General features: G+C 46.2%; 1 protein-coding gene and 1 long non-coding RNA gene across 2 annotated transcripts in view; one reads left to right on the top strand and one right to left on the bottom strand.

The window, feature by feature from the left end:
- The window catches only part of TTYH2 (tweety family member 2), a 102448-nt gene that overhangs the window by 75080 nt on the left and 3863 nt on the right, over positions 1–23505 (top strand). The window contains exons 6-13 of the mRNA XM_053298422.1: positions 657–729; positions 1674–1743; positions 3165–3220; positions 10916–11008; positions 12703–12795; positions 12914–13056; positions 14819–15004; positions 17351–17429. Coding sequence (XP_053154397.1) covers positions 657–729; positions 1674–1743; positions 3165–3220; positions 10916–11008; positions 12703–12795; positions 12914–13056; positions 14819–15004; positions 17351–17429 — 793 coding nt within the window. The remainder of the gene's footprint in view (positions 1–656; positions 730–1673; positions 1744–3164; positions 3221–10915; positions 11009–12702; positions 12796–12913; positions 13057–14818; positions 15005–17350; positions 17430–23505) is intronic.
- On the bottom strand, positions 13085–14607 carry LOC128345851 (uncharacterized). The gene is made up of 2 exons (XR_008316667.1): positions 14484–14607; positions 13085–13430 (listed from the first exon to the last, which is right to left on the bottom strand). It is a non-coding gene; the product is annotated as an uncharacterized LOC128345851 (long non-coding RNA).

Raw genomic sequence — 23505 nt, 5'->3', positions numbered from 1 at the left:
GTTCGGGGGGTGGGGGTGGGCCTGTTTAGATTGTGAGTCCTCTGACAACTGGGAACCATCTCATTTCCTTTGCTATGAAAATCATTTGCATTTGTTGAAAAGTGGCGCATAAATACTCTAAATAATTTACCCAGCATTGATCTTCGGGAAGCTTGGGGCAGATCCTAGCATTACCCTCTCTTTAACCACAGATATGCTGGAAAAGCTCACAAATATAAGGTGAATGTGGCCATGCAAGTTCCTAGAATTGTAAACTGTGAGGAAACTTGATACTTGTCCAACTGTTCCTGCCTCACAATTTACATACTCTTTCTAGTGCAGGTATTTGTGGTCTGGGGGTCATAAATTAGTCCAGGGGTGGTGCTCTGGTTTGACAGGACTTGCTTAATTGGACTTGAAATCAAGCAACTGGAGTTCAGTTCCCTATCTGCTATGGACTCACTGAGTGGCTTTTGCCACCCCTTCCTGCTGCCTCTTTCTGTATCTGTAAAATGGGTATAACTGGTGGCTGTGAGGAAGTGTGCAATAAAAATCACAAGTCACTGTGAATGCAGTACTGTATCCAGTGTGTTGGCATGATTCCTGGTTTTCCAAGTCTTGCTGCCACCTTGATGAATCCTGCTACTGCTCCCTTACTGTTTGCCTTCTGTCCATAGGATGCTGTGCTCTGGACTTCTCACGCTTATTCTCAGCTGGGCCTCCTTTTCAGCAGATGTTTCGGCAGCTGTGGTAAGCACAATGGCTGAGGCATAGCTGCTTGCTTCCTGTCTCCCAGTTTGCTAAAGCGGGGGTCACTTTAAGAGCTGAAACAATCTTGGTCCATCGCACAATGGCTTTTGTGCATCTCCTGTCCTCCCTTCTGGCTGCCCCAGTAGCTCTCGCTGGTAACAGGGGCCTTTTTAACTGGTGCACAGCTGCTGTAAAGCCCTGCTGGTTTTGAAGGCACTTAAGGCAGAGCAAGCATTTTGGTCTTCTCACTATGCCTGCTGCACAGTCCTCCCTATACTTTTCTTCCCCATGCCATCCCATGGTTCCCTGTTCATTTATGACTAACGTTACTGGGACTCCCACTAATGACCGGATTGTACGTACAAAAGGGTTGATTATTGAAGTACATTAAGTGATCTGCTTACTTCCCTAGGCTGTCCAACTGCTTTCCCTGTACCAAATGCTGTTTGCTACATTTCAGGCTGCAGCACACCTTTAGCACTACCTATCACATGCATGTGCCAATTCCCAAACAAGCTCTAGTTGTGGGGTGTTCAGGGCTTTAGATCACATATTTTCTGCAATCAGGCTTTGGTGAGGGAAAGCAGGCCAGACACCTAGCTCCTCTTCTGCCATCTGCAAACTAGTGATTCCAATATCTCAGTAGCTGGATACATCAAGGAGATCAGTTGAGCAGGTGGCAGTTTACTGATACACAGCCCATGCGTCACTCTGCTTTCATTTACCATCCCAAGAGATTGATCTTTGCAGTGGTAAAAGTGTTCATGCAGAACACTAGAATTATTGTTTTGTGTGTGCAGGTGAATGTTGCCAAGATGGGCAAAAAAATGAAGAGCAATATTTAAATGCACATGCATAAAAATGTTAACTCTTAAAATCAAATGCACATTCTACCAATGTTAGTTTTCCTGCTCATGTGACAGATTAAATTCTGGTTATTGCAGGGTACCAGTGATTTCTGTGTGGCCCCAGATAAATTCATTGTGAACATGACGCAAGGTGACCTCAGTGCAGGTGAGAGTATTGTTTTGGGCATTATCAGTGTCATGCAGACAAGCCTTGCCTTAGGGAGATTTTACCAAAAGAGAAGCATAGCTGACCATATTTTGTGAGCCCCCCACCCCTCCAAGCTCTCTCTGTAGACATTGCTCTCCATGGCCTATGCTCACATATAGAGGAGCTCAGGCAGTCAATCTGTAGACCTGGATTGCAGGAAATCTGCGTGGGGAGGATGTCCAGAGTCCTGCTAGGGTCAGAGTTGAACTTATCTTAAATAATATGGTTTAAACAGGATGTTTTCCGAACCCATTTTCCTGCTAATCCCCTACTCCAGGGGTTCTCAAACTGTGAGTTGAGCGAAATGTATTCTCTGTAACAAGGAATCTCAGATGTTTGCTACCAGACCCAGCATCCCTATCTGCAGTGATCTTTGGCTGGGAATGCTGGAAGTTGTAGTCGTCAACATCTAGGATTCCCTGTTAACAAGGGACACTGGTTGAGGCCCTGGTGGGTGATGGTCACAAGCCATTTCAAAGGGGCTCAGGAGTCAGGAAGGAACTGTCAGAGGCAGGACCTTACCAGATATCTCCAAGGCACAGGGATGACCAGGAGCAAAGAGAGAATTCTCTTATGGGCCACTGACCAAAGAAGTGCCACTGCTGTGCCTGCCCTCTGTGAAAGGTGGAGGTGAGTGATTGTCAGCTCTTGTCTCCCTTATTCACTCTCAGTTGACTCTGTCAGCCCTGTGCCTTTGAGACACTGGCTAAGACCCCTACCATTTAACAGCTCTCTGCTGACTCCCTTTACAGTTGCTTGCAGCCCCCCTGGTGGGTAGGATCCCAACCCACAGTGAGGCACCATGATTTTAGGGAGTCAAGGTATCAATCAAAAGGTTTAAGAACCTGTGCACTACCCTGTGATGACACCCTGGTTTCATTTCTGCAGTTGATAAACATAGAAGAGAAAACCACTGTTGAAATCCCTTCACTTGCCTCCTAACCACTGATAAATGCTGAAGTTGTTCTCTAGAGCCAGCAGAGAACACACAACTAGAACCAGGATGCACACTGAATCATGGGTTATCCCTTGGACCCCTGGGGGGTCCTTCTGTAACAAGTTTTTCTAAAAGCAAAATTAATGTTAGGGCAGAACGATACGTTAGAGGGTGGGAGCGGGAGTGCTTGCCAGAGAGAACTAGCAGGTATGAAAAAGATTCCCCACCCCCATGACAATTGTCTCCTGCACCTGCACAAATTGGTAGAGGCGTAGAGAAATACTTGCTTGTATGTGTGGTTCTGCCCTAGCAGAAGACTGAAATGTTTATGAAGCCATGCTTCCACACCAGATTCCTTATCCAAGCTGGGAGAGGCTAAAGTTTGTATTGGATACTATGGTGCTGCTATAGTTTCTGACTTCACCTGTATCTTGCTTTTCAGAGATTGTTCGCTACTACTTGTATTGCAGCCAGAGTCTGACCAGTCCCTTCCAGCAGGTATATACTTGGCCATGTGTGCTTCCTGGTGATAAGAGCTTTCCACTGCTGTGTCTTCAGTCTGCTTATATTGGGAAGAGGAATGTATCTTCATTCTAAAAGAGAACTTACCATCATTGTATTTTATTTATTGTTGAATTTGTATACCGCCTTTCATTAAAAACAATCCCAAGGCGGTTCACATCAAAAAAATTAAAGACTATAACAATTACAATTAAAATATTAAGCTAAAAATATAAAAACATAGATCATTGGATGGTAGGTTCTTTGACATGGTCTCTGTCTTTTACACCAATGGGCCATGTACCTGCGCAGAGCCCTCTTTGGAACCTAACAAGCTAAATTTTTCTGCTTTGGGCAGGAACCCCGCCCCCAGCCGCTATACACAGCTGCACCACTCAGTCTTCGTCGGCTTCAGTAGACATCGTGAAATCTGTAGCTCAGCAATGAGTAGGACTATTACTGTATCTTCTTGTTGTTTTTCTCCCTGTTTCTTTCTCTTTACTTCTTTATTTGCGCAGTAGCGTTTTTATTCTAACGAACCACCCCCCTCCAATATCTCCATGGCTCCGGTCCCGGCTGGGACAGAGCTTGGTGGCCAGCCAGCCTGCAGTGTTAATGCTGGACACGAAGAACCAAGAAATGTATTCATTGTGGATCTAAGCTCCCTTCTCCCAATACTCATACAGAGTGTCTTCTCTGCCTGGGAGAATCCCACATTGTCGAGACCTGTATTCATTGCCAGAGGTTTACAAAACAGGCTCGAAAAAATAGGGCTTCTCACTTGCGCGCTGCCCTCTGGAACTTGACTCTGTTTGTTGGAGGCCTTATCATTGAAGCGGTCATTCAGGATGGCTTCTTCAATGCAATCGGAGCGATCAGACTCCGTTCCTACGGAGCTTGAACTCCCAGCCTTGGTACTGTTTTCGGTGGCACTCGTCCCGGACCCCTCAACAGTATTGGCCCCATTGGCACAATTGGGCGACTTACCTAAGCGTCCTACGCCTGCGGTACCGGACCCTTCCCTGATATCTTCTGTGCCAATACTGAAGAAAAAGCCAAAGTTGCCTCTGAGTTTGCCAGCGGGTCAACACCTTCCGCCTATTCCTAAGAAGAAAAAGCTCACACCAGTTTCTACTTCAGAGACCCCACTGGCCAAGAAACCAAAGTTGGCTTCGGGACTTGGCGCGACTGTCGTGGACCAAGCGTCCCATGGTCGCCCAGCCGTGGTACTAGCCCCTCTGATACCGAGCTCTTTGGTCTCTGTTCGGCCTAGCTCACCACTGGCTGAAATGTCTCCTATCCTGACGCTTGACCGTACCCGTACGGGTCAGTAGCTACCAATAATAATAATGTGCTACCTCTGATGAGGAGCCGTATTTGCTGGACAAGCGCGCCGAGAACATGTCGTGGTTGCCTCGACGTCGGTCTTCCCCTCCTTGGCTCCTGGGACGTCTCCCTCCTAGGGATCGGCGTTGGGACTTGGAAGAACGCTCCTCCGAATACAGGCCCGGTCAGGACTGGGACCATTGTGAAACTTTTATGCAGATCGGTACCATATACCTGCACAATGTTCCTCCTTTGTTGAGGATGAGCCCTCGTCATATGGTGCTTGGCATCGAGACTCAAGTGCTTATAGACATTACCCCACGAACTATCGTTCGGACTTTGGGAAGCCCTGATATGGCTCTCGGTACCAAGAGGAACCTCCTAATGGGAAAGCCGGGACTGTTCGTGATTGGTGTGAGCCCCCTTCACATTCGGAAGGAAGACCTCATTCTCGCTCTCCTCAGAGATGCCTTCAAGATCGGCCTGAGCACTCTGAAGCTCTGGTTCAACCTCAGAGTTTCGAAACCTACCAGGTACTGCCAGCAGAGCCAGATGTCTCAGTACCTGACATTTTGGAGAGCCAAGTGAATTCCCCTACTATTTCATTCGCATTGGCCGAGGACTATGTGGTGTCTCCCGAGTCGGACAGTGAGAACGAACCTGACTCTCTGGGTTCTGATGCTGTTTCCCTGGGGTTTTGCCCCCTGGACATTCAATCGGATTCTAAGCCCGTTTCTCCATCAGAGGACCATAAGCAATACTCAGCATATGTGACCCGCATGGCTTCTGCCCTGGGCATGAGCCTTGGTATGTAGCAGAAAGGAGAACTGGACCCTTTGTTCAGCCTTATTGATGTGGAGGCTAAGGTACCATCCTCTCTGCCCCTTAACACTGCTTTGTTGTGGGACATGCATGCATTGGGAAAAGCCAGCAACACTCTCCCAGCCCAACAGGTGCTTGGAGAACTTCTGCAGGGTACAGCTGTAGGATGATATAGCTTTCCTGAAGAATCATCCCACTCCTAACTCCGTTCTGGTGGAGGCATCTCTTCAGAAGTCACAGTCATTCTGCGTCTGGTGATAAAGAGGGCAGGAAATTGGACTCCCTTGGGAGAAGGCTTTACGCTCTACACTTGCGAGTAGCTAAGTAGCAGGCCTACAATGCCAGGTACAACCACTTTTTATGGGAAAAGGTGGCCCTCTTTTGGATCTCCTGCCACAAGACAAACGTGACCTGGCTAAGGCGTTTCTTCACAAAATGGTACAGGTGGCTAAACAGGAGCTCTACTCGGCTAGACATTCTGTAGAGTATGCAGCCAAGGTGATGGCCACGTCCATGGCTCTTAGATGGCATTCCTGGCTGTGTTGGTCCAGTCTGACCTATGAGGCCCGCACCAGGATTGAAGATCTTCCCTTCGAGGGTTCTAGCCTCTTTGCAGAGCAAACGGATGACACGCTACAGAAGGTCCAGAAGCTGAGGAGTATGGCTAAGTCAATGCCCTACTTGTCCTTGGCCCCTAAGCCGCAGAGGCAGTCCAGCTGGTCTCCTTATCAACAACCAAAAAACCCTTCACAGCAGCAAACTTCATCGGAATGTTTCTTTCGCAGCAACAAGTTCCAGTCTCAATACAAGTCCAGGTTCCAACCTAGTAAACCGGCCTTTCAGAAATGTCTGGACACTTTTCAAAAGATACAATGACTGTGGGCCCTTTCAGACCCACCAGGCTTCATTTGCAGTGACTTGGGACAGGGTGACCGTGGATCAGTGGGTCCTAACAGTCATATGTATGGGCTACGCTCTCGAGTTCCGCAGGACGCCACCCGTGTCCGGGGTCGTGACTACTCCATCTACTCTGGAGTTGGACAAGGAGGTCTCCACTCTCCTCTCGAAGGATGCAATAGAAATGGTTGCAAACATGGAAAGCCCCGGTTTCTATTCCCAGTACTTTGTCATTCCAAAACCAGACGGTGGATGGTGGTCAGCATCCTATACTGGACCTCCGGGCCCTGAACAAGCACCTGGTGTACAGGTGTTTCCAAATATTGTTGGTACCAACTATACTGGTCCTCCTAGAAAAAGACATGTGGATGGTCTCCCTAGACTTGAAAGACACGTATTACCATGTCTTGATATATCCCCAGCACTGACGCTTCCTACGTTTCCAGATCAGGGATCCCGTACCAGTTCAAGGCCTTGCCGTTTGGTCTCACAACAGCACCAAGGGTTTTTACAAAATGCCTGGCCCCGATGGTGGCTTTTCTACAGGAGCAAGGGATGCAGATCCTGCCTTATTTAGATGATTGGCTCATGCTGATGAGTTCCAGGCACACTGCCCTGGAGGTTCTCCGATCAATCGTAAATACCCTGCAGGATATGGGCTTCCAGATTAATTTTGAGAAGTCCCAGCTGCAGCCGGTCCGCAGGATACAATTTATAGGCTGATTTTCAAAACTGGTCTGGAGAAGGTCTTCCTCCCGGAGGCCTGCATAAGAACGCTCGTAAGGCTGGCCTCCGTTTTTCTGGCTGGAGGGCCACAGACCATGCGCTCGGTGCAGCGCCTCTTGGGGCATATGGCTGCCACCACATATGTGGTCCGTCATGCTTGCCTTCGGATGCACGTCATTCAACACTGGTTCCTGGACGTGTTCTATCTTCTTCGAGACTCAGCTCGTTTGGAGCGCACACCCTCTCGGTGGGTGCGGGAAGTCATGGCATGGTGGGTCGCAACTCGTCATCTGAACTTCAGCGCCCCCTTCCAGCTTCCTCAGTTGCAATGGGTGATTATGACCGACGCATCAGAGCTGGGTTGGGGCGCTCATTTGGACGGGTTTTGCCTGAGTGGCTATTGGTCGTTGATGGAGAAAGGTCAACACATCAATTATCTGGAACTGTTGGCCATATTCCATGCACTCAAGGGTTTCTTGCCTGTGATCGCAGGTTGCTCGGTGACAATCCAAATGGACAATACGACTTCAGAAGCCTATATAAATCGTCAAGGAGGCACGACTTTGAGGAGCCTTCTCTTCCTGTCACTAGAGCTGTGGCACTGGTGTATGGCACATGCATGTTACCTCATGCGGTCTACATCCAAGGGTCCCTGAATGTCCAGGCAGACATGTTGAACAAGCTGACTATGGTCTCCCACGAATGGACTTTGGACCGGGGTGTTCTCCAGGGCATATTTGCAGCATGGGGTGCTCGGCTCTAGATGTGTTTGCATCTCTGGACAATGCTCAATGTGCCCTCAATTGCTCCAGAGGAGGGGACGGCGAGGGCTCTCGGGGCGATGCTTTTGTCCTGTCCTGGACAGGTTTCCTCTGTTTCCCCTCAACCCAAGGGTTCTACACAAACTGAGGGAAGACCACACCAGGGCCATCCTGATAGTCCCCTGGTGGCCCAGGAGGCCTTGGTTTGCAGCTCTTAGGTGGCTGGCAGTGACTTGGGTGTGCCTCCCTGCTCTCTCTTACCTGCTGTTGCAGGAGATGGGTCGAGTGCTCCATCCGGACGTTCAGTTCCTACATCTGATGGCCTGGAAGGTCCTTCCAATTTCCCGGTGAGGCTCAGAGACATTCTGCTTGTGGCCAGAAAGCCATCGACGTGAAAATCATATGAACATAAGTGGACCCGTTTCTGTTCTTTTGCTTCTCAAAATGGGTTTGATGTGCTTAATCGATCTGTTCAAGATATCTGTACCTATTTGCTCTCTCTGAAAGAGTCTGGTCTGAAGCTCTCCTCTCTCAGGGTACATTTGGTGGCCATTGTGGTACATTCACCAGCCCCCAAGCTTCCTGGTTTAAGGAACCATTAATTAAAAGTTTCCTGAAAGGCTTGTCCCATGTTTTTCAGATGACCCTGTTGTGTCACCAGCCTAGGACCTGTCCGTGGTTTTGGCTGGGTTGCTACAGCCTCCCTTTGAGCCCTTGGCCTCGATTGACCCCCGTCTCCTGACGTGGAAAGTTGCCTTCCTGGTGGCTGTCACCTCCGCTAGGAGAGTGAGTGAATTATGGACCCTGGGGGTTGATCCGCCCTACCTACAATTTCACACGGACAAGGTGGTACTCTGACTGGATGTCCAATTCCTTCCGAAGGTGATTTCCATGTTCTGTCGTTCCTTGCCACTCACTTTGCCCATGTTTTTCCAGGACCCTTCCTCTGATGCAGAGTGCAGGTTGCATCGTTTGGACATCAGGAGGGCATTATCCTTCTATGTCCAGAGGTCAGCTGAATGGAGGAAAACTCCTTCTCTGTTTGTTCTGTATAATGGACCGTGTAAAGCTCTACAAGTTTCTGCTCAGTCCATGTCTAGGTGGATAGTGTCAACAATTGAACTTTGCTACAAGTTGTCACATAAACAGTTGCCTGCGACCATTAAGGCGCACTTGGTTAGGTCCATGGTGGCCTCTGTGGCCTTTGATCGTGCGGTCCCTTTGGACACTATCTGTCAGGCAGTTAATTGGGCTGCACCCCACTCCTTTATCCATCATTATGATACTGATGCCAGGGCACAGAATGATGCTATTTGGCAGGAGTGTCTTGCAGTCTATTTTCAGTTGATGTACTTGTTTCTGAAATAAATACTTCTGGCAGCTTACATATTGTTTCAATTTGTTCCCTCTTCTTTGGGTGCTAGCTTATTATGCGCCCATTGGTGTAAAAGACAGAGACCATGTCGAAGAACTGCAGGTTGCTTACCTGTAACTTTGATTCTTCTAGTTGTCATCTGTCCTTTTACATGCCCTCCTATCCTCCCCGCTGGGTCTACTTACAGGTGAAACTCGGAAAATTAGAATATCGTGCAAAAGTCCATTAATTTCAGTAATGCAAATTAAAAGGTGAAACTGATATATGAGACAGACGCATTACATGCAGAGCAAGATAAGTCAAGCCTTAATTTGTTATAATTGTGATGATCATGGCGTACAGCTCATGAAAACCCCAAATCCACAATCTCAGAAAATTAGAATATTACATGGAACCAAGAAGACAAGGATTGAAGAATAGAACAATATCGGACCTCTGAAAAGTATACAGTGTACTGTGCTTGATTGGCCAGCAAACTCGCCTGACCTGACCCCATAGAGAATCTATGGGGCATTGCCAAGAGAAGGATGAGAGACATGAGAACAAACAATGCAGAATTGCTGAAGGCCGCTAATGAAGCATCCTGGTCTTCCATAATACCTCATCAGTGCCACAGGCTGATAGCATCCATGCCATGCCGCATTGAGGCAGTAATTGCTGCAAAAGGGGCCCAAACCAAGTACTGAATACATATGCATGCTTATACTTTTCAGAGGTCTGATATTGTTCTATTCTTCAATCCTTGTCTTCTTGGTTCCATGTAATATTCTAATTTTCTGAGATTGTGGATTTGGGGTTTTCATGATCTGTACGCCATGATCATCACAATTATAACAAATTAAGGCTTGACTTATCTCGCTTTGCATGTAATGCGTCTGTCTCATATATCAGTTTCACCTTTTAATTTGCATTACTGAAATTAATGGACTTTTGCACGATATTCTAATTTTCTGAGTTTCACCTGTAAGGTGGACTCTGTGACTGAGGGGATGTGGAGTGGCGAGCTGCATATAGCAACTGGGGGCAGGTTCCCGCCCAAAGCAGGAGAATTGAGCTTATTAGGTTCCGACGAGGTCTCTGCGCAGGTGCATAGCCCATTGGTGTAAAAGGACAGATGACCACTAGAAGAACTAAAGTTACAGGTAAGCAACTGGTAGTTCTCATTTGGGGATTGTGGAGCGTTGTGCCTCTCTCTGACACGGTCTGTCCAGAGAAGGACTCTTCTATATTGCTGTATCTTGGTGATGACACTATGGCAACTTCAGCCCTATGACTACTTCTGAGTGCATGGTTAGGGCCTTCCTAAATCTCAGCATACTGTAGCCATGGCTCTTGGGAAAGGATTGGCCATTCAGGATAAGCCATAAAATGACTCTCTGGAACAAGTTACACTTGTCTGGATTAATTGCTGACTCTTAATCATTTTAGCTGCTTATTATTGGCTTTGATGGTAAAGGGTTGGTTTCTAAAATTTGTCGTAAACCGCCTTGGGTGGGGGTTTTTTTAATGGAGAGGGTGGGATAGAAGTATTTAAATAACATGGTTGTGAGAGAGCCCATAGATAGTTCTATTTAGCTTCCACAGTTTTGAGGGGTGTGGTGTGTTGAGTGTTGCTGTGTAAAGGGGACCCAACTACCAAGATTTAGAGGCGGGTAATGTTGATCTGCTTGCTTCATTGTTGCAAAATTCTCTTTGCCTTAAGCTGTAGTGGAGGTAGTTGGAATTCATACACTGTCAGTAAAAGCTTTAGGTAATAATACATTGTTTACTATTATCTGTTTGTAGGCCCTGACCATCTACCAGCGCTCTCTCACTACCATGCAGATCCAGATTCAAGGCCTTATGCAATTTGCTGTACCCCTTTTCCCTACAGCTGAGGTAAAAAAAAAAAAATGCATACAGCCAAAACCACAGTACCATAATATCTTATGGAACAGCACATGACTGATTTATTTAGTCTCTTTTGTGAGGGGTGGGGGTGGGGGCTCTAAATTTTATATACACAGAGAATGAAGTAGCCTAAGCAAATGCACACCTTCTGTTTTCAAAATAAGTGTTTGTCAAGGACTGGGTTAAGTAATGTGATAAGGGGCATTCATAGCATGGAACTCTTATGAATGCTGTGCCAAGCTGTAGAAAGGATAAAGCCATAGCATCAAACTGCTGGCTCGTGTGCTGGATCAGGCCCACAGAGGTCAACTAACCAGCCCACATGAGGCCAGGATGAGCCCCGCTGCTGCCTCTCCTCCCTTTCCCCCCGCCCCCCGCGGTCCAATTGCTGAAGAAGAGGTAGCACATATACGTATTTCTCTCTGAGCTCCCCCCTTCTCCCGCCACCTCTGGTGCCAGTATTTTTCGCCCACCACTACCCCATGCACAGCAGTGGAAGTTGTAAGTTTCCTCCTTCCTCCCCACTGCCACTCTCCTACCCCCCTTCTCCCTTGGGCTTTTCAGTGCATGAAGCACTAGCCCAGAAGAGGGAGACTGGAGATAAAGAACAGGGAGGAGGAGGACAATCACACACACACCCAAGGAAGGGACAGAGAGAGGAGAAGAAGAAAGGAGAATGAGTGGGGGTGGGTGGGTGGGGGAGAGGAGCTCTGCTTTTCCTGGGGCATCATGTTACTTTGGAATTATTAATCTGACTATTGAGTGCTAAAAATCTTTTCAGAACATTAACAGTTAAAATATGATAATCAGAATTCCTTTTTAAAATAGAAAAAAAATTCCCAGAGCCTATTCTAATAATAAAAAGTAGTGCATTCAGCTGATTTCATTGGCAGGATTGTGTATGCAAAATTTGGTATCTCTAGGTCACTGGGAAGTATGGTGTTCAGAATTTGTTCAGAAAACTAAAAAATAATTTGAATTTTACCCCAACATATTCTGGTGTAAAAGCAGTGTATTCAGCTAATTTAAATGGTGGCGGGGGGTGGGGAGAGAGAGAGAAGAGAATGAGTGGGAGGCGATGGGAGACAGTGCAAGGCTATATGCGGCCCTCCAGAAGTGCATCAGATTAAATGCAGCCCCACTACCCGATTGAGTTTGACACCCCTGGAATAAAGCATGCAGCTCATGGAGCAAAAGTGCCATGATCGAGGAGTAGGATAGGGGAGGCAGGAGTCTAGAGGTTTGGGCAGCAACTATCCTGGAAACACTCTCTCAGACTACAGAGGAATTGCCGTTTCATAAGGAGAGGGACCCAGTTAGCTGGGAATAAACAGATGATCAGATTATCATGAGCAAGTCCCTACTGTGGACTACATTTGTGCATTCATATGGTTACCGTTTTGGCCCTTTGCCTGAGAGGTGCCCACGAGCAGGGAAACTGCCTGGTTTCAAGGTTCCAACTTGATACTGTTTGACAGAAGATAGAAATGATAATAGCAAGCAGCAGGAACCCTGAATTCCTGTGCAAGGCTGTGAGAAATCACAAGACTGTGCATTTTAGCTGGGTATATTTGGGAGCATATCTGTTCTGGAGTTGCTGGCAGCCATACTACTGATTAACGTTCCTGTTCCCTCTTGTGCAATATATCATGCCCTTCACTGCACTTTCCCTTTTGCTGCAGAAAGACTTGCTTGGTATACAGCAGTTACTGAACTACTCTGAGACCAGCCTTCACCAGCTAACTGCCATGTTGGATTGCAGGGGCCTACACAAGGTGAGCCGTATCCAGGACACAATGTCCTTTGGAGGCATGAGCCACATGGTGCCTGTTGGTACAGGACTGAGACAGTCTCTCTTCCCTGCCCCATTCCCCTTTCCTCCACTGATTACAGGATTATCTGGATGGCTTGATTGGGATCTGCTACGATGGAGTGGAAGGCTTGCTCTACCTCATCCTCTTCTCCCTGTTGGCTGCCATGTCCTTCTCCACCATCATTTGTGCCATGCCACGTGCCTGGAAGCATTTAGCCAGCAGGTACAATAAAGAGTCTTCCAGAAATGTACACTGCAAAAAAGATCCTTGCTTTTTATGAAGGGTTTTTAACAATGAGGATAGATAAATTAAAAATCAGTGGTGTGTTGGGTACTTGGATTTTTGTTTGTACATTTTTGTACTGCCCACTAAAGGTGGTGAGGAACATATGAGGGTCCGCCCCTACAGTAACGATGGTGAAATCTTCTGGAGTGACTTTGGCACACAATTGCTTTTTTTAAGCCTCAGCATCTCTTGTTTCTGCATTGTTCCTCCTGCTGCTACATCTGTGCCTCTTGCAAGCAAAGGCGCTGTTCCTTCAGATGAAGCTCTGCCTTTAACAACTCAGTAGTGTAGCCAATCAATAGGGCAAGTAGCTGTGAGGTGCGAACAAAACAGCAGAGATAATGGGAAAATAGTGGAAACATGAGAATAAGCTTACTAGAATAAAATCTTCAAATAGCAAAAAAAACACAAAAAACAAAACAGTACAGGAACAAATGGGAAAATTAAGTTAGGAAAGAGTACACTTTACAACTACAGGTCGGGAATCCTTTATCCAGACTTCTGAAATCCGGAAAGCTCCAAAATCCTGACACCACGGGTGGGGGGGTGGGGGAGAGAGAGAATGCTTGTCACTTCAACCTCCTCCAGTTTGCAGGAGCAATACAGCCCTTGATTCCTCAGCTCATTAGCTATCCTTCTCTTTTCTCCTCAGGCTTTGCTATCTGCCTTTTGTTTACTGCCTTCTCAAGTTTCCAGGAGGGAAGGAAAGGAAAGGGGGGGGAGGGGGGAAGATGAAAGAAGGTTTGTTTTTTTAAAAGGTTTAGGAGATAACACACAGATGAATAAAGATCTAGCAGAATAAATAGCTGAGAAGAGAAAGAGAGAAATGCCGGCTTCAGCAACCGAGAAGAGTCCTCCTTGGGGCAGAGCCAAGCCAGTTTTGTGAATTCGATCGCACTGCCACTCACACGCTTCTCAAGCTGGTCTGAGAGAGGGGAAGGAGGGGTATAGTATATTAAATAAAACCTTTAAAAAAACAACCACCGTTCATGCCTAAGATATCTCATTTATGAAAATATTCCGAAATCTGGAAAAATCCAAAATCCGGAACACCTCTGGTCCCAAGCAGTCCGGATAAAGGATTCTCGACCTGTATAGAACAAACAAGCTTGCTAGCCTTCTAAACTAAGGCCTAACAGGTGCCAGTAGGCCCAGCTCCCTCGCTGTTAATGTCCCCAGCAACATCAGCCTGATCCTATTCAGTCTTCCAACTTTCCAGCCTCTCAGCTCATACAGCTGTCCGCTTCACTCTCCCTTTCTTCTCTCCAACCCAGTCTTTTTATTCCATTGTCCCCTACACACACACACACACACACACACACACACACACACACACACACACACACGAAAAAGTATACACAGACCAGAGTGATTCTTCCCTCAGGCAACCAAAACCTTCTGTCTCTGCCTGGAAACAACTGGTTAGATCACTTAGATACATTCCCTCCAAAGCCCAGTAGCAACACAACTTTTAACCTCAGACTTAGCTGTCAATCAGAGTCTGCAACCTTTGAACCCTTGCGGAGCTTTACAGAACCAGAGGAACATAGAACAAACCCCAATACAAAGAAAATAGTTTATAAAACATAAAGAGAAGCAGTCTTCAGTCTTGTATTCTGATTTGTCTTTTATTTGATGTATGCCACTTTGAAGGCCTTTGGTGGAACAGCAGTGTATAAACAACTGTTCTCCTTTCCAGGGACCGGGATTACGATGACATAGATGAAGAAGACCCCTTCAATCCACAGGCCCGACGTATTGCTGCCCACAACCCCTCCCGTGGGCAGCTCCGTAGCTTCTGCAGTTACAGTAGCAGCCTGGGCAGTCAAACAAGTCTCCAGCCTCCAGCACAGACCATCTCCAATGCCCCAGTGTCTGAGTACATGTGAGTACAAGATGTCTGTCAGCACCTAAGTCTCTGTTAAGACTTGTGAGGGTCCTGGGATCACCACAGACATAGTGCAACCAGCTATTTTGATGCCTGGATACAAAGAGTTGCCACCCGTCCTTTTGTCTTCATCCTCCGGTATCATCTGCTTCTCCTTGGACCCATGCTGTCTTTCCCATGAGCTTTCTCTTCTCCATCTCTTGTTTCAAGAACCATAATGTATCTCTCCATCCTGTCAGAACAGCAAGTGATTCAGCATCCCCTATGTGTTTGATACCCTAGGCAGATGTTCCAGCTATCCAAACAAACATATGAAACTGTCATCTACTGATTCAGACCATTGATCTATCTAGCTCAGTGTTGTATGCTCTGATTGGCAATCACTCTCCAGGGCTTCAAGCAGGAACTATTCTCTGCTCTACCTAGACTGAACCAGAGACCTTCTGCATGCTAAGCAGATGCTCTGTCATGAGCTATGGCCTCATCAATGGATGAGCCAGCTTTCAAATGTCAGACTACTTTTCCATTAAATGCTTGCAAATCTTGCTCACTGGATGGGGTGCTCTAGAAAGTATTTTAAAAGCCCATGGATGTAATCCTTGATATGTTTATACTTATGGAGGATGTGTGTGGCAAATTGCCACAAATGAAACGGGTAAAATATTACTACTCTTCTGGACTAAACATTATTGACTGCTGTTCTGCAAGCATTTGATTTAACACAGAGTTATTTTGTTTTATACTGTTCTACATTTTGCATGTTTTTACCCAAACATTTCCCATTTTGTCCATTTTTTTTTAATGGAGAAAATTTATTTCTGTTGCTTTTCTTCTCATACTTTAGTTAGATAAGGTATGTGATATGGCTTGGTGGTACAGAATTTTTTCTGCCCCAGAAAGCAACCTCCAGTAAAGTGGAACAGGGCAGGAAACTCTTGTGTGAAGATGCAATATGTCTCCCTGTTTAATGTGCCTTTTGGACTATGGCCAGCTGTTGAACCTCTGTTTTCAGCAGAGTTGTATGCTGATGGTCTTTCCCTTGATTAGGTGGATCCAACACTTTTGTCTTTCTAGAACAGGGAGTTCTCATAGAATAGATGTGTGGGAAGTTCTTAGAGTGGGTTTCCCCAGGACCTGTTTTTGCACTTACCTGCATGCTTCATTATTCGCCCAGTACCTCTTAGCAACTCTCTTGGGTCTAATATATATTTGGTGCTCTTAAGGAATAATGGATATCATGTGAGCCTTCACATCACATTGCTCAAGGATGCTAGGTCATCAGGATTGGGATTAACAGGATTTCCTTTTGTCATGAAGGCAAATATATTTTGATTACTGCTGTAAAGTCTAGCTGAAACTGTAGGATATTAATCTTTTTCAATGTCTTTTTTTAAAAAATCAGATATTTGTGTTTCGAAACTACTGTGCCAAAATGGATTGTTCCATGTACACATCTTAAGAGACAAAAAATACAAAATTGCTTCCCTTTATGTGTGTTCCAAACAATATCAGAAGCAGTCCTTAATATGCCTGTTCCAGACCTGGGCAAGTGGGAGCTGATTCAAATGTGCTGTCTCTAACATGCCACAGTAAGTTCTTGCACGGAACAGTGCCATCAAAGAGTACCTACCCTTGTAGGTTACCACATGCAGGGAGACTGGACATAGGGAGGAACTTTTCAGACCAGTGATTCCCTTACAGACATTTAGGAGCTGTACCATCCAATGGATGGTACCACATGTATAGCTACATGTGGTAGAATTGGTTGAGTGCTGCCTTCTGAACAGCCAGTTTTCAACTACTTTTTAAAATTGGTAAAACCTTCAGAATTTTAATACAAGATCATCATCCTCCCTTCTCTCCCCCCAGCCTCCTCCTTAGTGAGGTTTGGTAGGCTAAAGGTTGAGAATCGCTAGGCCAGAAATATGCAGAATGTTAACTGCAATCCATTTGTCTATGAAGAGACACATTTCTTTTGTTATTAAGAGAAATGTGTTTAATGACTATTCTTAAGTTTGAGAATTGTTCTTAATTCCCCTGGTGGACTGGTGTGTTTCCCTCCTTATAGTGGAGGAGGTGTTTGCATGCCACCAGTGGACTGTGGCTGACATTCTGCCACCCTTGCTCTAGACTGGCAGTAGCTTTTCTCAACTGAATAGAAATGGCCAGCTCAGAGTTAGCATTTCTAATTTCCCCTCTTCCTTCCTCAACCCCCAGCCCCACTTATCCCAACTAGGACAGCTACTTTTGTAGTAACACAAGAGAAACATTTTCTAGCCAGTAGCTCACAATGGAGTTTATTGACTAGATTGTCCTCCTGATCTTACTCCTCTCTACCTGCAGGAACCAAGCTGTGCTCTTTGGTGGGAACCCACGCTATGAAAACGTCCCACTGATTGGAAGAGGATCGCCTCCCCCCACGGTACGGTGGGCGTCAGAGGCCAAATCATTTTTATAACAGACCCTTTATTTCTTTCTCTTTTACTAACACAAACACACACTCTCTCTCTATTGAAATACATATTTTTAAATTGGGACGAGAAAGCCTGCTTTTATCAAAAGCCAAATTAATTTTGTTTCTGATGTTAGAGATGAGGAAACTGTTACGGCATTGGTACTCAGTCACTGTTGCACCTGCTGCTTTGCATGAGGCTGTCCTGCAGACCTGTCATGCTGGCAGATTTTTGCCCACAATTGTTTAGCTGCAACCAGGGGCATAGCAGGGTTGGAGCAGACCCTGGCCCACAAAATGACAGTGGGCCCTTGCCCCCTCCCCATCTTCTCCAGAGAGGTGCAATGGGAAGAGCAAGTTGTCACCCAGTCAATGGGGACCCCCTCCCCCTGGGTCACTTGATCTCCCCCGCCCGGCCCTTGTTCAGATGTATCTGCGCCCCTGGTTGCATAATTGCACCTATTGGCAACATAAGGTGCAATCCATTCGGGCTGCATCCTTGCAGGCTAGCTGTGGGGAGCTGTATGGCTGTGGACTACAGAGCTGCTCCATGTTACGGCATTGGTACTCGGTCACTGTTGCACCTGCTGCCTTGCATGAGGCTGTCCTGCAGGCCTATCACGTTGACAGACTTTTCCCATTGTACCTGAAGCTTTGCATTATCTCTTTATCATAATGTTACTCAGTGCCATATCTTTTTAAAATATTTTTTTTCCTGGGTGCGTTAACATTTCTTTAATTGTTTTGCTTCTGGAGGAAACTTGCACATTCTAACCATTAAGAAGATTATGTACTTGTGCTTGCTTTTCCTTTTTGTTCTATAATCCTTTCAAGTTTCAACTGATTTCACTGTAAGCAAAAACACTCTTTACGTTTGACATAGCATTCCTTTAAAAAGCATCTTGCCTGCTAATGTTTGCTTTGTTTTTGCATCAACTATTTTGGAGCTATGTTGTCCTTCAAGAGTAAGTCGCCTATTTTGTTTCTTCCACCCCCCCACTCGGTTTGGGCTGTTCTTGTCTTGTGTTTTTCCCCACCCCATGACTTCCCATAATTTTCACTTCCTTGTGCTGTAAATTTCCCTTCCCCTCGCAAACAATAGACTCTGGGATCTAGGCTGTTAACTCTCTTGCTTCCAGAAGGGTGGCCATGTTAGCTTTTAGGACGCCATAGGACACTTTTTGCTTCTATAGACATTAAATTTATTGTAGCATAAGCTTTTGTGGACTACAGTTTACTTCATCAGATGCATCTTTTACTATATCTTATTGACTTTTACTGTAGATGTGGCAATTTCTGTTTGATGCTGGAGATCTCTTCCAGCTCTGTACCATGCAGGGTGGAACTGAGGAAAATGCAAACTGAAGGAGACATCCAGAATTTGAGGCTGATAGGGTTTCTTCCAGTTGGTTTCTTATTACTGGGATGTACTTCTTGTGTTTTGGGTGTGGAGTCTTAATTGGGGTGGGTGGGAATGAGGTCTTAATGATGCCCAACTGTTATCACTCTGGAAACTTGTGTGGTGTTCTTCCAGCAAATTGTATTTTAAATAGTAAATAACTTCTACTAGCTGACTGACCAGCTGCATATTTCATTCTACACATAGTCTACAAATTTCAGAGTAGCAGCCATGTTAGTCAGTAAAGAGACAGGTGGCAGCTTCAAGACTTGCATTTATAGGCCAAAGCCCAGTTAGAAATGGATCAGACCTGCACCGATTAGATTTTGTTTTACATTCTTTATTAGATCTCATCTCACTTAAGTTTTGCATAATACTGTGATTTCCCCATCTTATGCTGGACTTGGCCCTCTGACCTCGCCCCTGGTGGAACGGGACCACCGGCGGCTTGTGTGCCGTGGCTCCGCTGACCCCACCCCCGCATCTGATGTCAGATGCTGGGGCTAGTCACGCCCCCACGTCTGATGTCAGATGCGGGGGCCGTGGTCTGGCTGGACGGAGCCTTGAGGCTCCGTTTGTCTCAGTTGCCCTTTAACTGCCGAAGGGGCCGCGCAGCCCCTTCGGCAGTTAAACGAAGGCTGGCGCTGCTTTCGCAGTGCCAGCCAGGAGAGGCTCTTCCCTGCAAAGGCTGGGAAGAGCCACTTCTGGGCTGTGCTGCGAAGGCAGTGCCAGCCTTTTAACTCCTGAAGGGGCCGCGCAGCCCCTTCAGGAGCTACTTAGGCTGGCGCTGCGTTTGCAGTGCGCAACCAGGAGTGGCTCTTCCCTGCCTTTGCAGGGAAGAGCCGCTCCTGGCTGGCACTGCGAAAGCCACGCCAGCCTTCGTTTAACTGCCGAAGGGGCTGCGCAGACCCCGCTCGGGAGCTAAACTAGTCTCCCCGCGTCTGACTTCAGAAGTGGGGGGGGGGCATGTCGGGGCTGCTCTCGCGGCCCCTGATTGGTCAGCAGCCTGGGTTCTTTGAACCCATTGGCCCAATGGTGGCTCCGCCCCTGGACCTTGCTTTGTAATAAGCTTCCCTTTCCTGACTTCTGTCTATACCCATCTTGAGGTAGTGGGTTGTGTCATGCCGTGGTGACTTTTTAAGGTGCCACCAGATCCTTTGATGAAGTGGTGGTGGGGTATGCAGATCATGCCCACTCTCTTACTGGGTAGAAGAGCTCCATTTGGAACCAGAAGTGGGGGAAACAAAGATCAAGATGTACAGTGTTTTCAAGCAACAAAAAAGGGATTTGTCCATTGAACAGATTCTTCTGCTGTCCTTCAGATTCTTTAATTAACAATACATATTGGTCAACTAGAGAGAATAGTACCCTTACTTAAAAATTCTCACTTAAATAATCCCCAGAATTAAAGTTGTGAGTTAAAGACTTCTTAAAACCAAGAAAACTCTTTTGCCTTTTTAGGCTCATTTCCCACAAGCCCAGAAACTCATATTTTTGAAGTGTATACATGCCACATTCAGATCCTGGCTTGTGATGGAGGCAGTCAGCCACTCAAAGCACCTCAGTTTTTAATCCAGGGTGGTGACATGTATTATAAGAGATGAGAAAGAAGCCCCCAGAGCTATCATGGCGATCATTTTGGTATTGAACAAACAAGGGAAGAAAACACTTCAATAACTACTTTGAAATATTGACCTCACTTATAACTAAGAAAATATACTTATTGATTATCATTACCAGACTAAAAGTAGCTTCAGACATGGCATTGTGTACAGGAAATGGAAAGCTTAAGTGTTTCAACTCTTCTGCATTTGTCTCACATCTGGAATATACTGTATTTACCAGAATTTAAGACTAGGTTTTTCCAAGTTCTTTCATATTAGAAATCAGGGGGTCATCCTAAATTCAGAGACCTCGTCCTTTTGGGTAAATATGGGTATTTAACCTCTATTTTTTAAAAGAGGCTCATCTTAAATTCAGAGGAGTCTTGTATTCGGGTAAATATGGTAACTTATGCTATTTCCCTTGCCAGAGAGTCATGGAAGCTGTCTTCATATTGAAATGTTGCGAACTCTCAGGTTGGAGAGATGCACAAATTCTGCCACCACTTTGAGCTCTGGAAAAGCAATACATAAATATTTTAATAATCATACACAATGGAGCTGCTCAGGGAACAGGAAGTATAAAAGAACTTCCTGTTGCTCCAAACTAGGGGTGTGCAATTCGCTATGCCCTTGAATCGATTTGGGTTGAATTGGGGGGGGGGGCACAACTTTGACCCTGCATAGAATCTCCCTCAAAATAGATGCCTCATTTCAGGGTCAAGGATAATCATTCCTGATTTGACCTGAATGAGTTCAGATGCCAGTTTGAGGCCCGTTGTTTGCTGGGAAAACTGGCCTCAGAATTGCACTTTTTTTTCTGCGGAGAGCTCGTCTATCGATTGGGATCAGCATATAGGCCAGCCCTCTGCTCCAGACTTGGTGTGCCTGCCTGCCTCAGAGGACTGGTCCTCCAAGGTGGGCAGACATGCCAAGTCTGGTCTGCACGGACTAGGCAGGTAGATGCGCTAAGTCTGGAGCAGAGGGCTGGTCTATCTGCTAATCCCAATCAGTAGACCAGCTCTCGCCAGAAAAATGGTGGTCGAATCACTCAAATTGATTCAAGGTTGATTCATCGAGGCAGCCAGCCAAGCCAGCTGTTCTTGAAAAGTCAATTCGAGGTTTTTGCAATTTGATTTGGGCTTGAATCAAATCACAAAAATTGATTCATGCACACCCCTACTCCAAACCAGTTTATCTGGGCAGAGCTGAACTGTGCAGTGCAGACAAATGCAGGTTTACTGTGTTGCATGCTACAAAAGTGCAAATTAGATGTGCATTGTACTCGAGTACATGGCCTGGATGAAAAACTGTTCTGAGAACCTTTTGTTCTTGAAGTTTGAATTCAGCTACTGCAATCTCTTCTAAAAAGAAAGGCTCAACTGCCAATTCAATATTTAAAAAAAATAATTGGAGGAACTATTTTTAAATCAGGTGTGTAAATGTAGGGACTGTTCCAGCTTGAAAGTTTTTAATCTTGCTGTTTCATTTTGCAGTTGGGAAGCTCTAGGATGATGATGAAACAAAATGCAACCAGATCGATTCAAACCCTCCCACCCACACACTGAACAGTCCAATTTAAATAAGATTTCAATCACCCAAGGAAAGACCTTTGAACTTTTTTTTAAATTCCAGAAAAATAGACTGTGAATTATTTTCCTTAATGCTGTGACCTGGAAGAAACTCTTCCACCCACCCCTACATGCATTCTTTCCAAGCAGACCAAAGCATCCCCAATTCAGCTGTTTTCCATAGTGCTGTAACAATGGCACCAAAAGTATGATCTTGTCTCCACAAATTGAATGGAGTAGGGTGATTATGCTGCAGTTTCCCAGTTCATTTTTAGCCTTTTATCCAGAGGGAAGGCTTATGGGGGGCAGGTGTCCCTCTAATAACATCTGTATTTAGAGTCCAGTATAAACCAAATGTACAGCACATGGGAGAGAGTCTGAGGGGACTCCGACAGGGAGCCTCTCCACACGAGCAGTGTGGAGAGCCTGCAGGGCTTGTGCAGGGAGAGCAGGCTTGACCTGCTCTCCTCGCACACGAGCATTCCACCCTCCCTGGGTGGCCAGATCAGTCTCCCACACGATTACTAGCTCCGTCACAGAGCCAGTGGGGACCGGGGACCGCCTGGCCCCTGGAAGTCTTGCATGAGTGCGTGGGGCATTCTGGGGAGACCCCCAATGCTGGGAGGCTTGTGTTAGCTTCCCGGTTGGGGATCCTCCTCATGAGTCGCCACGGCACCATGCCACAGCAACTCACAATCAAAGAAACAGGGGTAGCGGAGCACTCGCTCTGCTAACCTCTTTTAAGGGGAGGGCTGGCCACTGTTGAACCATTGGGCTCACCCATGAGCCCGGTGGTTCTCATGATGGAGGAAAACTGGGCTGGGCTGCCTTAGCCTGGTTTTTCTCCGTTGTGTGGATAGCCTCAGGGTGTTTTTTGCCAGTCTGCCATGTTGGTTCAAGATGGCAGCCATTCAAGTGTATAGCCACTCAAAGTACATATTGTAGCTCATGTACTCACAGTCAGATGAAAGTCAAATTAACAGCACATGGGAGGTAGGGTCCCACATGAGAGTTGCCATGTTAAAAGAAGCAGAAAGTAGACTCCATTTGTTTTTACTTAGAACTACATTTTAAGAAACAGGCTGGCTGTATGCCCTAGAGCAGGCTTTGGACACTGGAAGAGCATAAGGGAATAAAGAATAATGTAATTTTTAAGTGAAAGTGAATGAAATAGTGAGGCAGCATAGGATTTGTCTAATATAATCTACAGATAGGTTTATGAATTGGAGGGAGGTCCATGGAGTCTTGCCTGCTTTCACAGTTTAAAGAAAAAAATACTAATATTGGACAAGCTATTCTTGTCCATTGAAGACTTCAATATGTGTTAAAATATTTAGAACTAGCTGGCCCGGGCACAGAGTATCTGTGCCTCTAGTTCTACCCACCTCATCCTTGGCCCTCCCCCATCCCTCTTGGCTCTCCCCCCCCTCCCCTCCCCCTCATCTTTTCCCCTATTCTCGGCCCATTTCGGCCAC

This window comes from Hemicordylus capensis, chromosome 2 (assembly GCF_027244095.1).
Source record: "Hemicordylus capensis ecotype Gifberg chromosome 2, rHemCap1.1.pri, whole genome shotgun sequence".
Classification (NCBI taxonomy): Eukaryota; Metazoa; Chordata; class Lepidosauria; order Squamata; family Cordylidae; genus Hemicordylus; species Hemicordylus capensis.
Note: the sequence above shows the minus strand (reverse complement) of the source record. Positions and strands in the feature narration are given on the sequence as shown.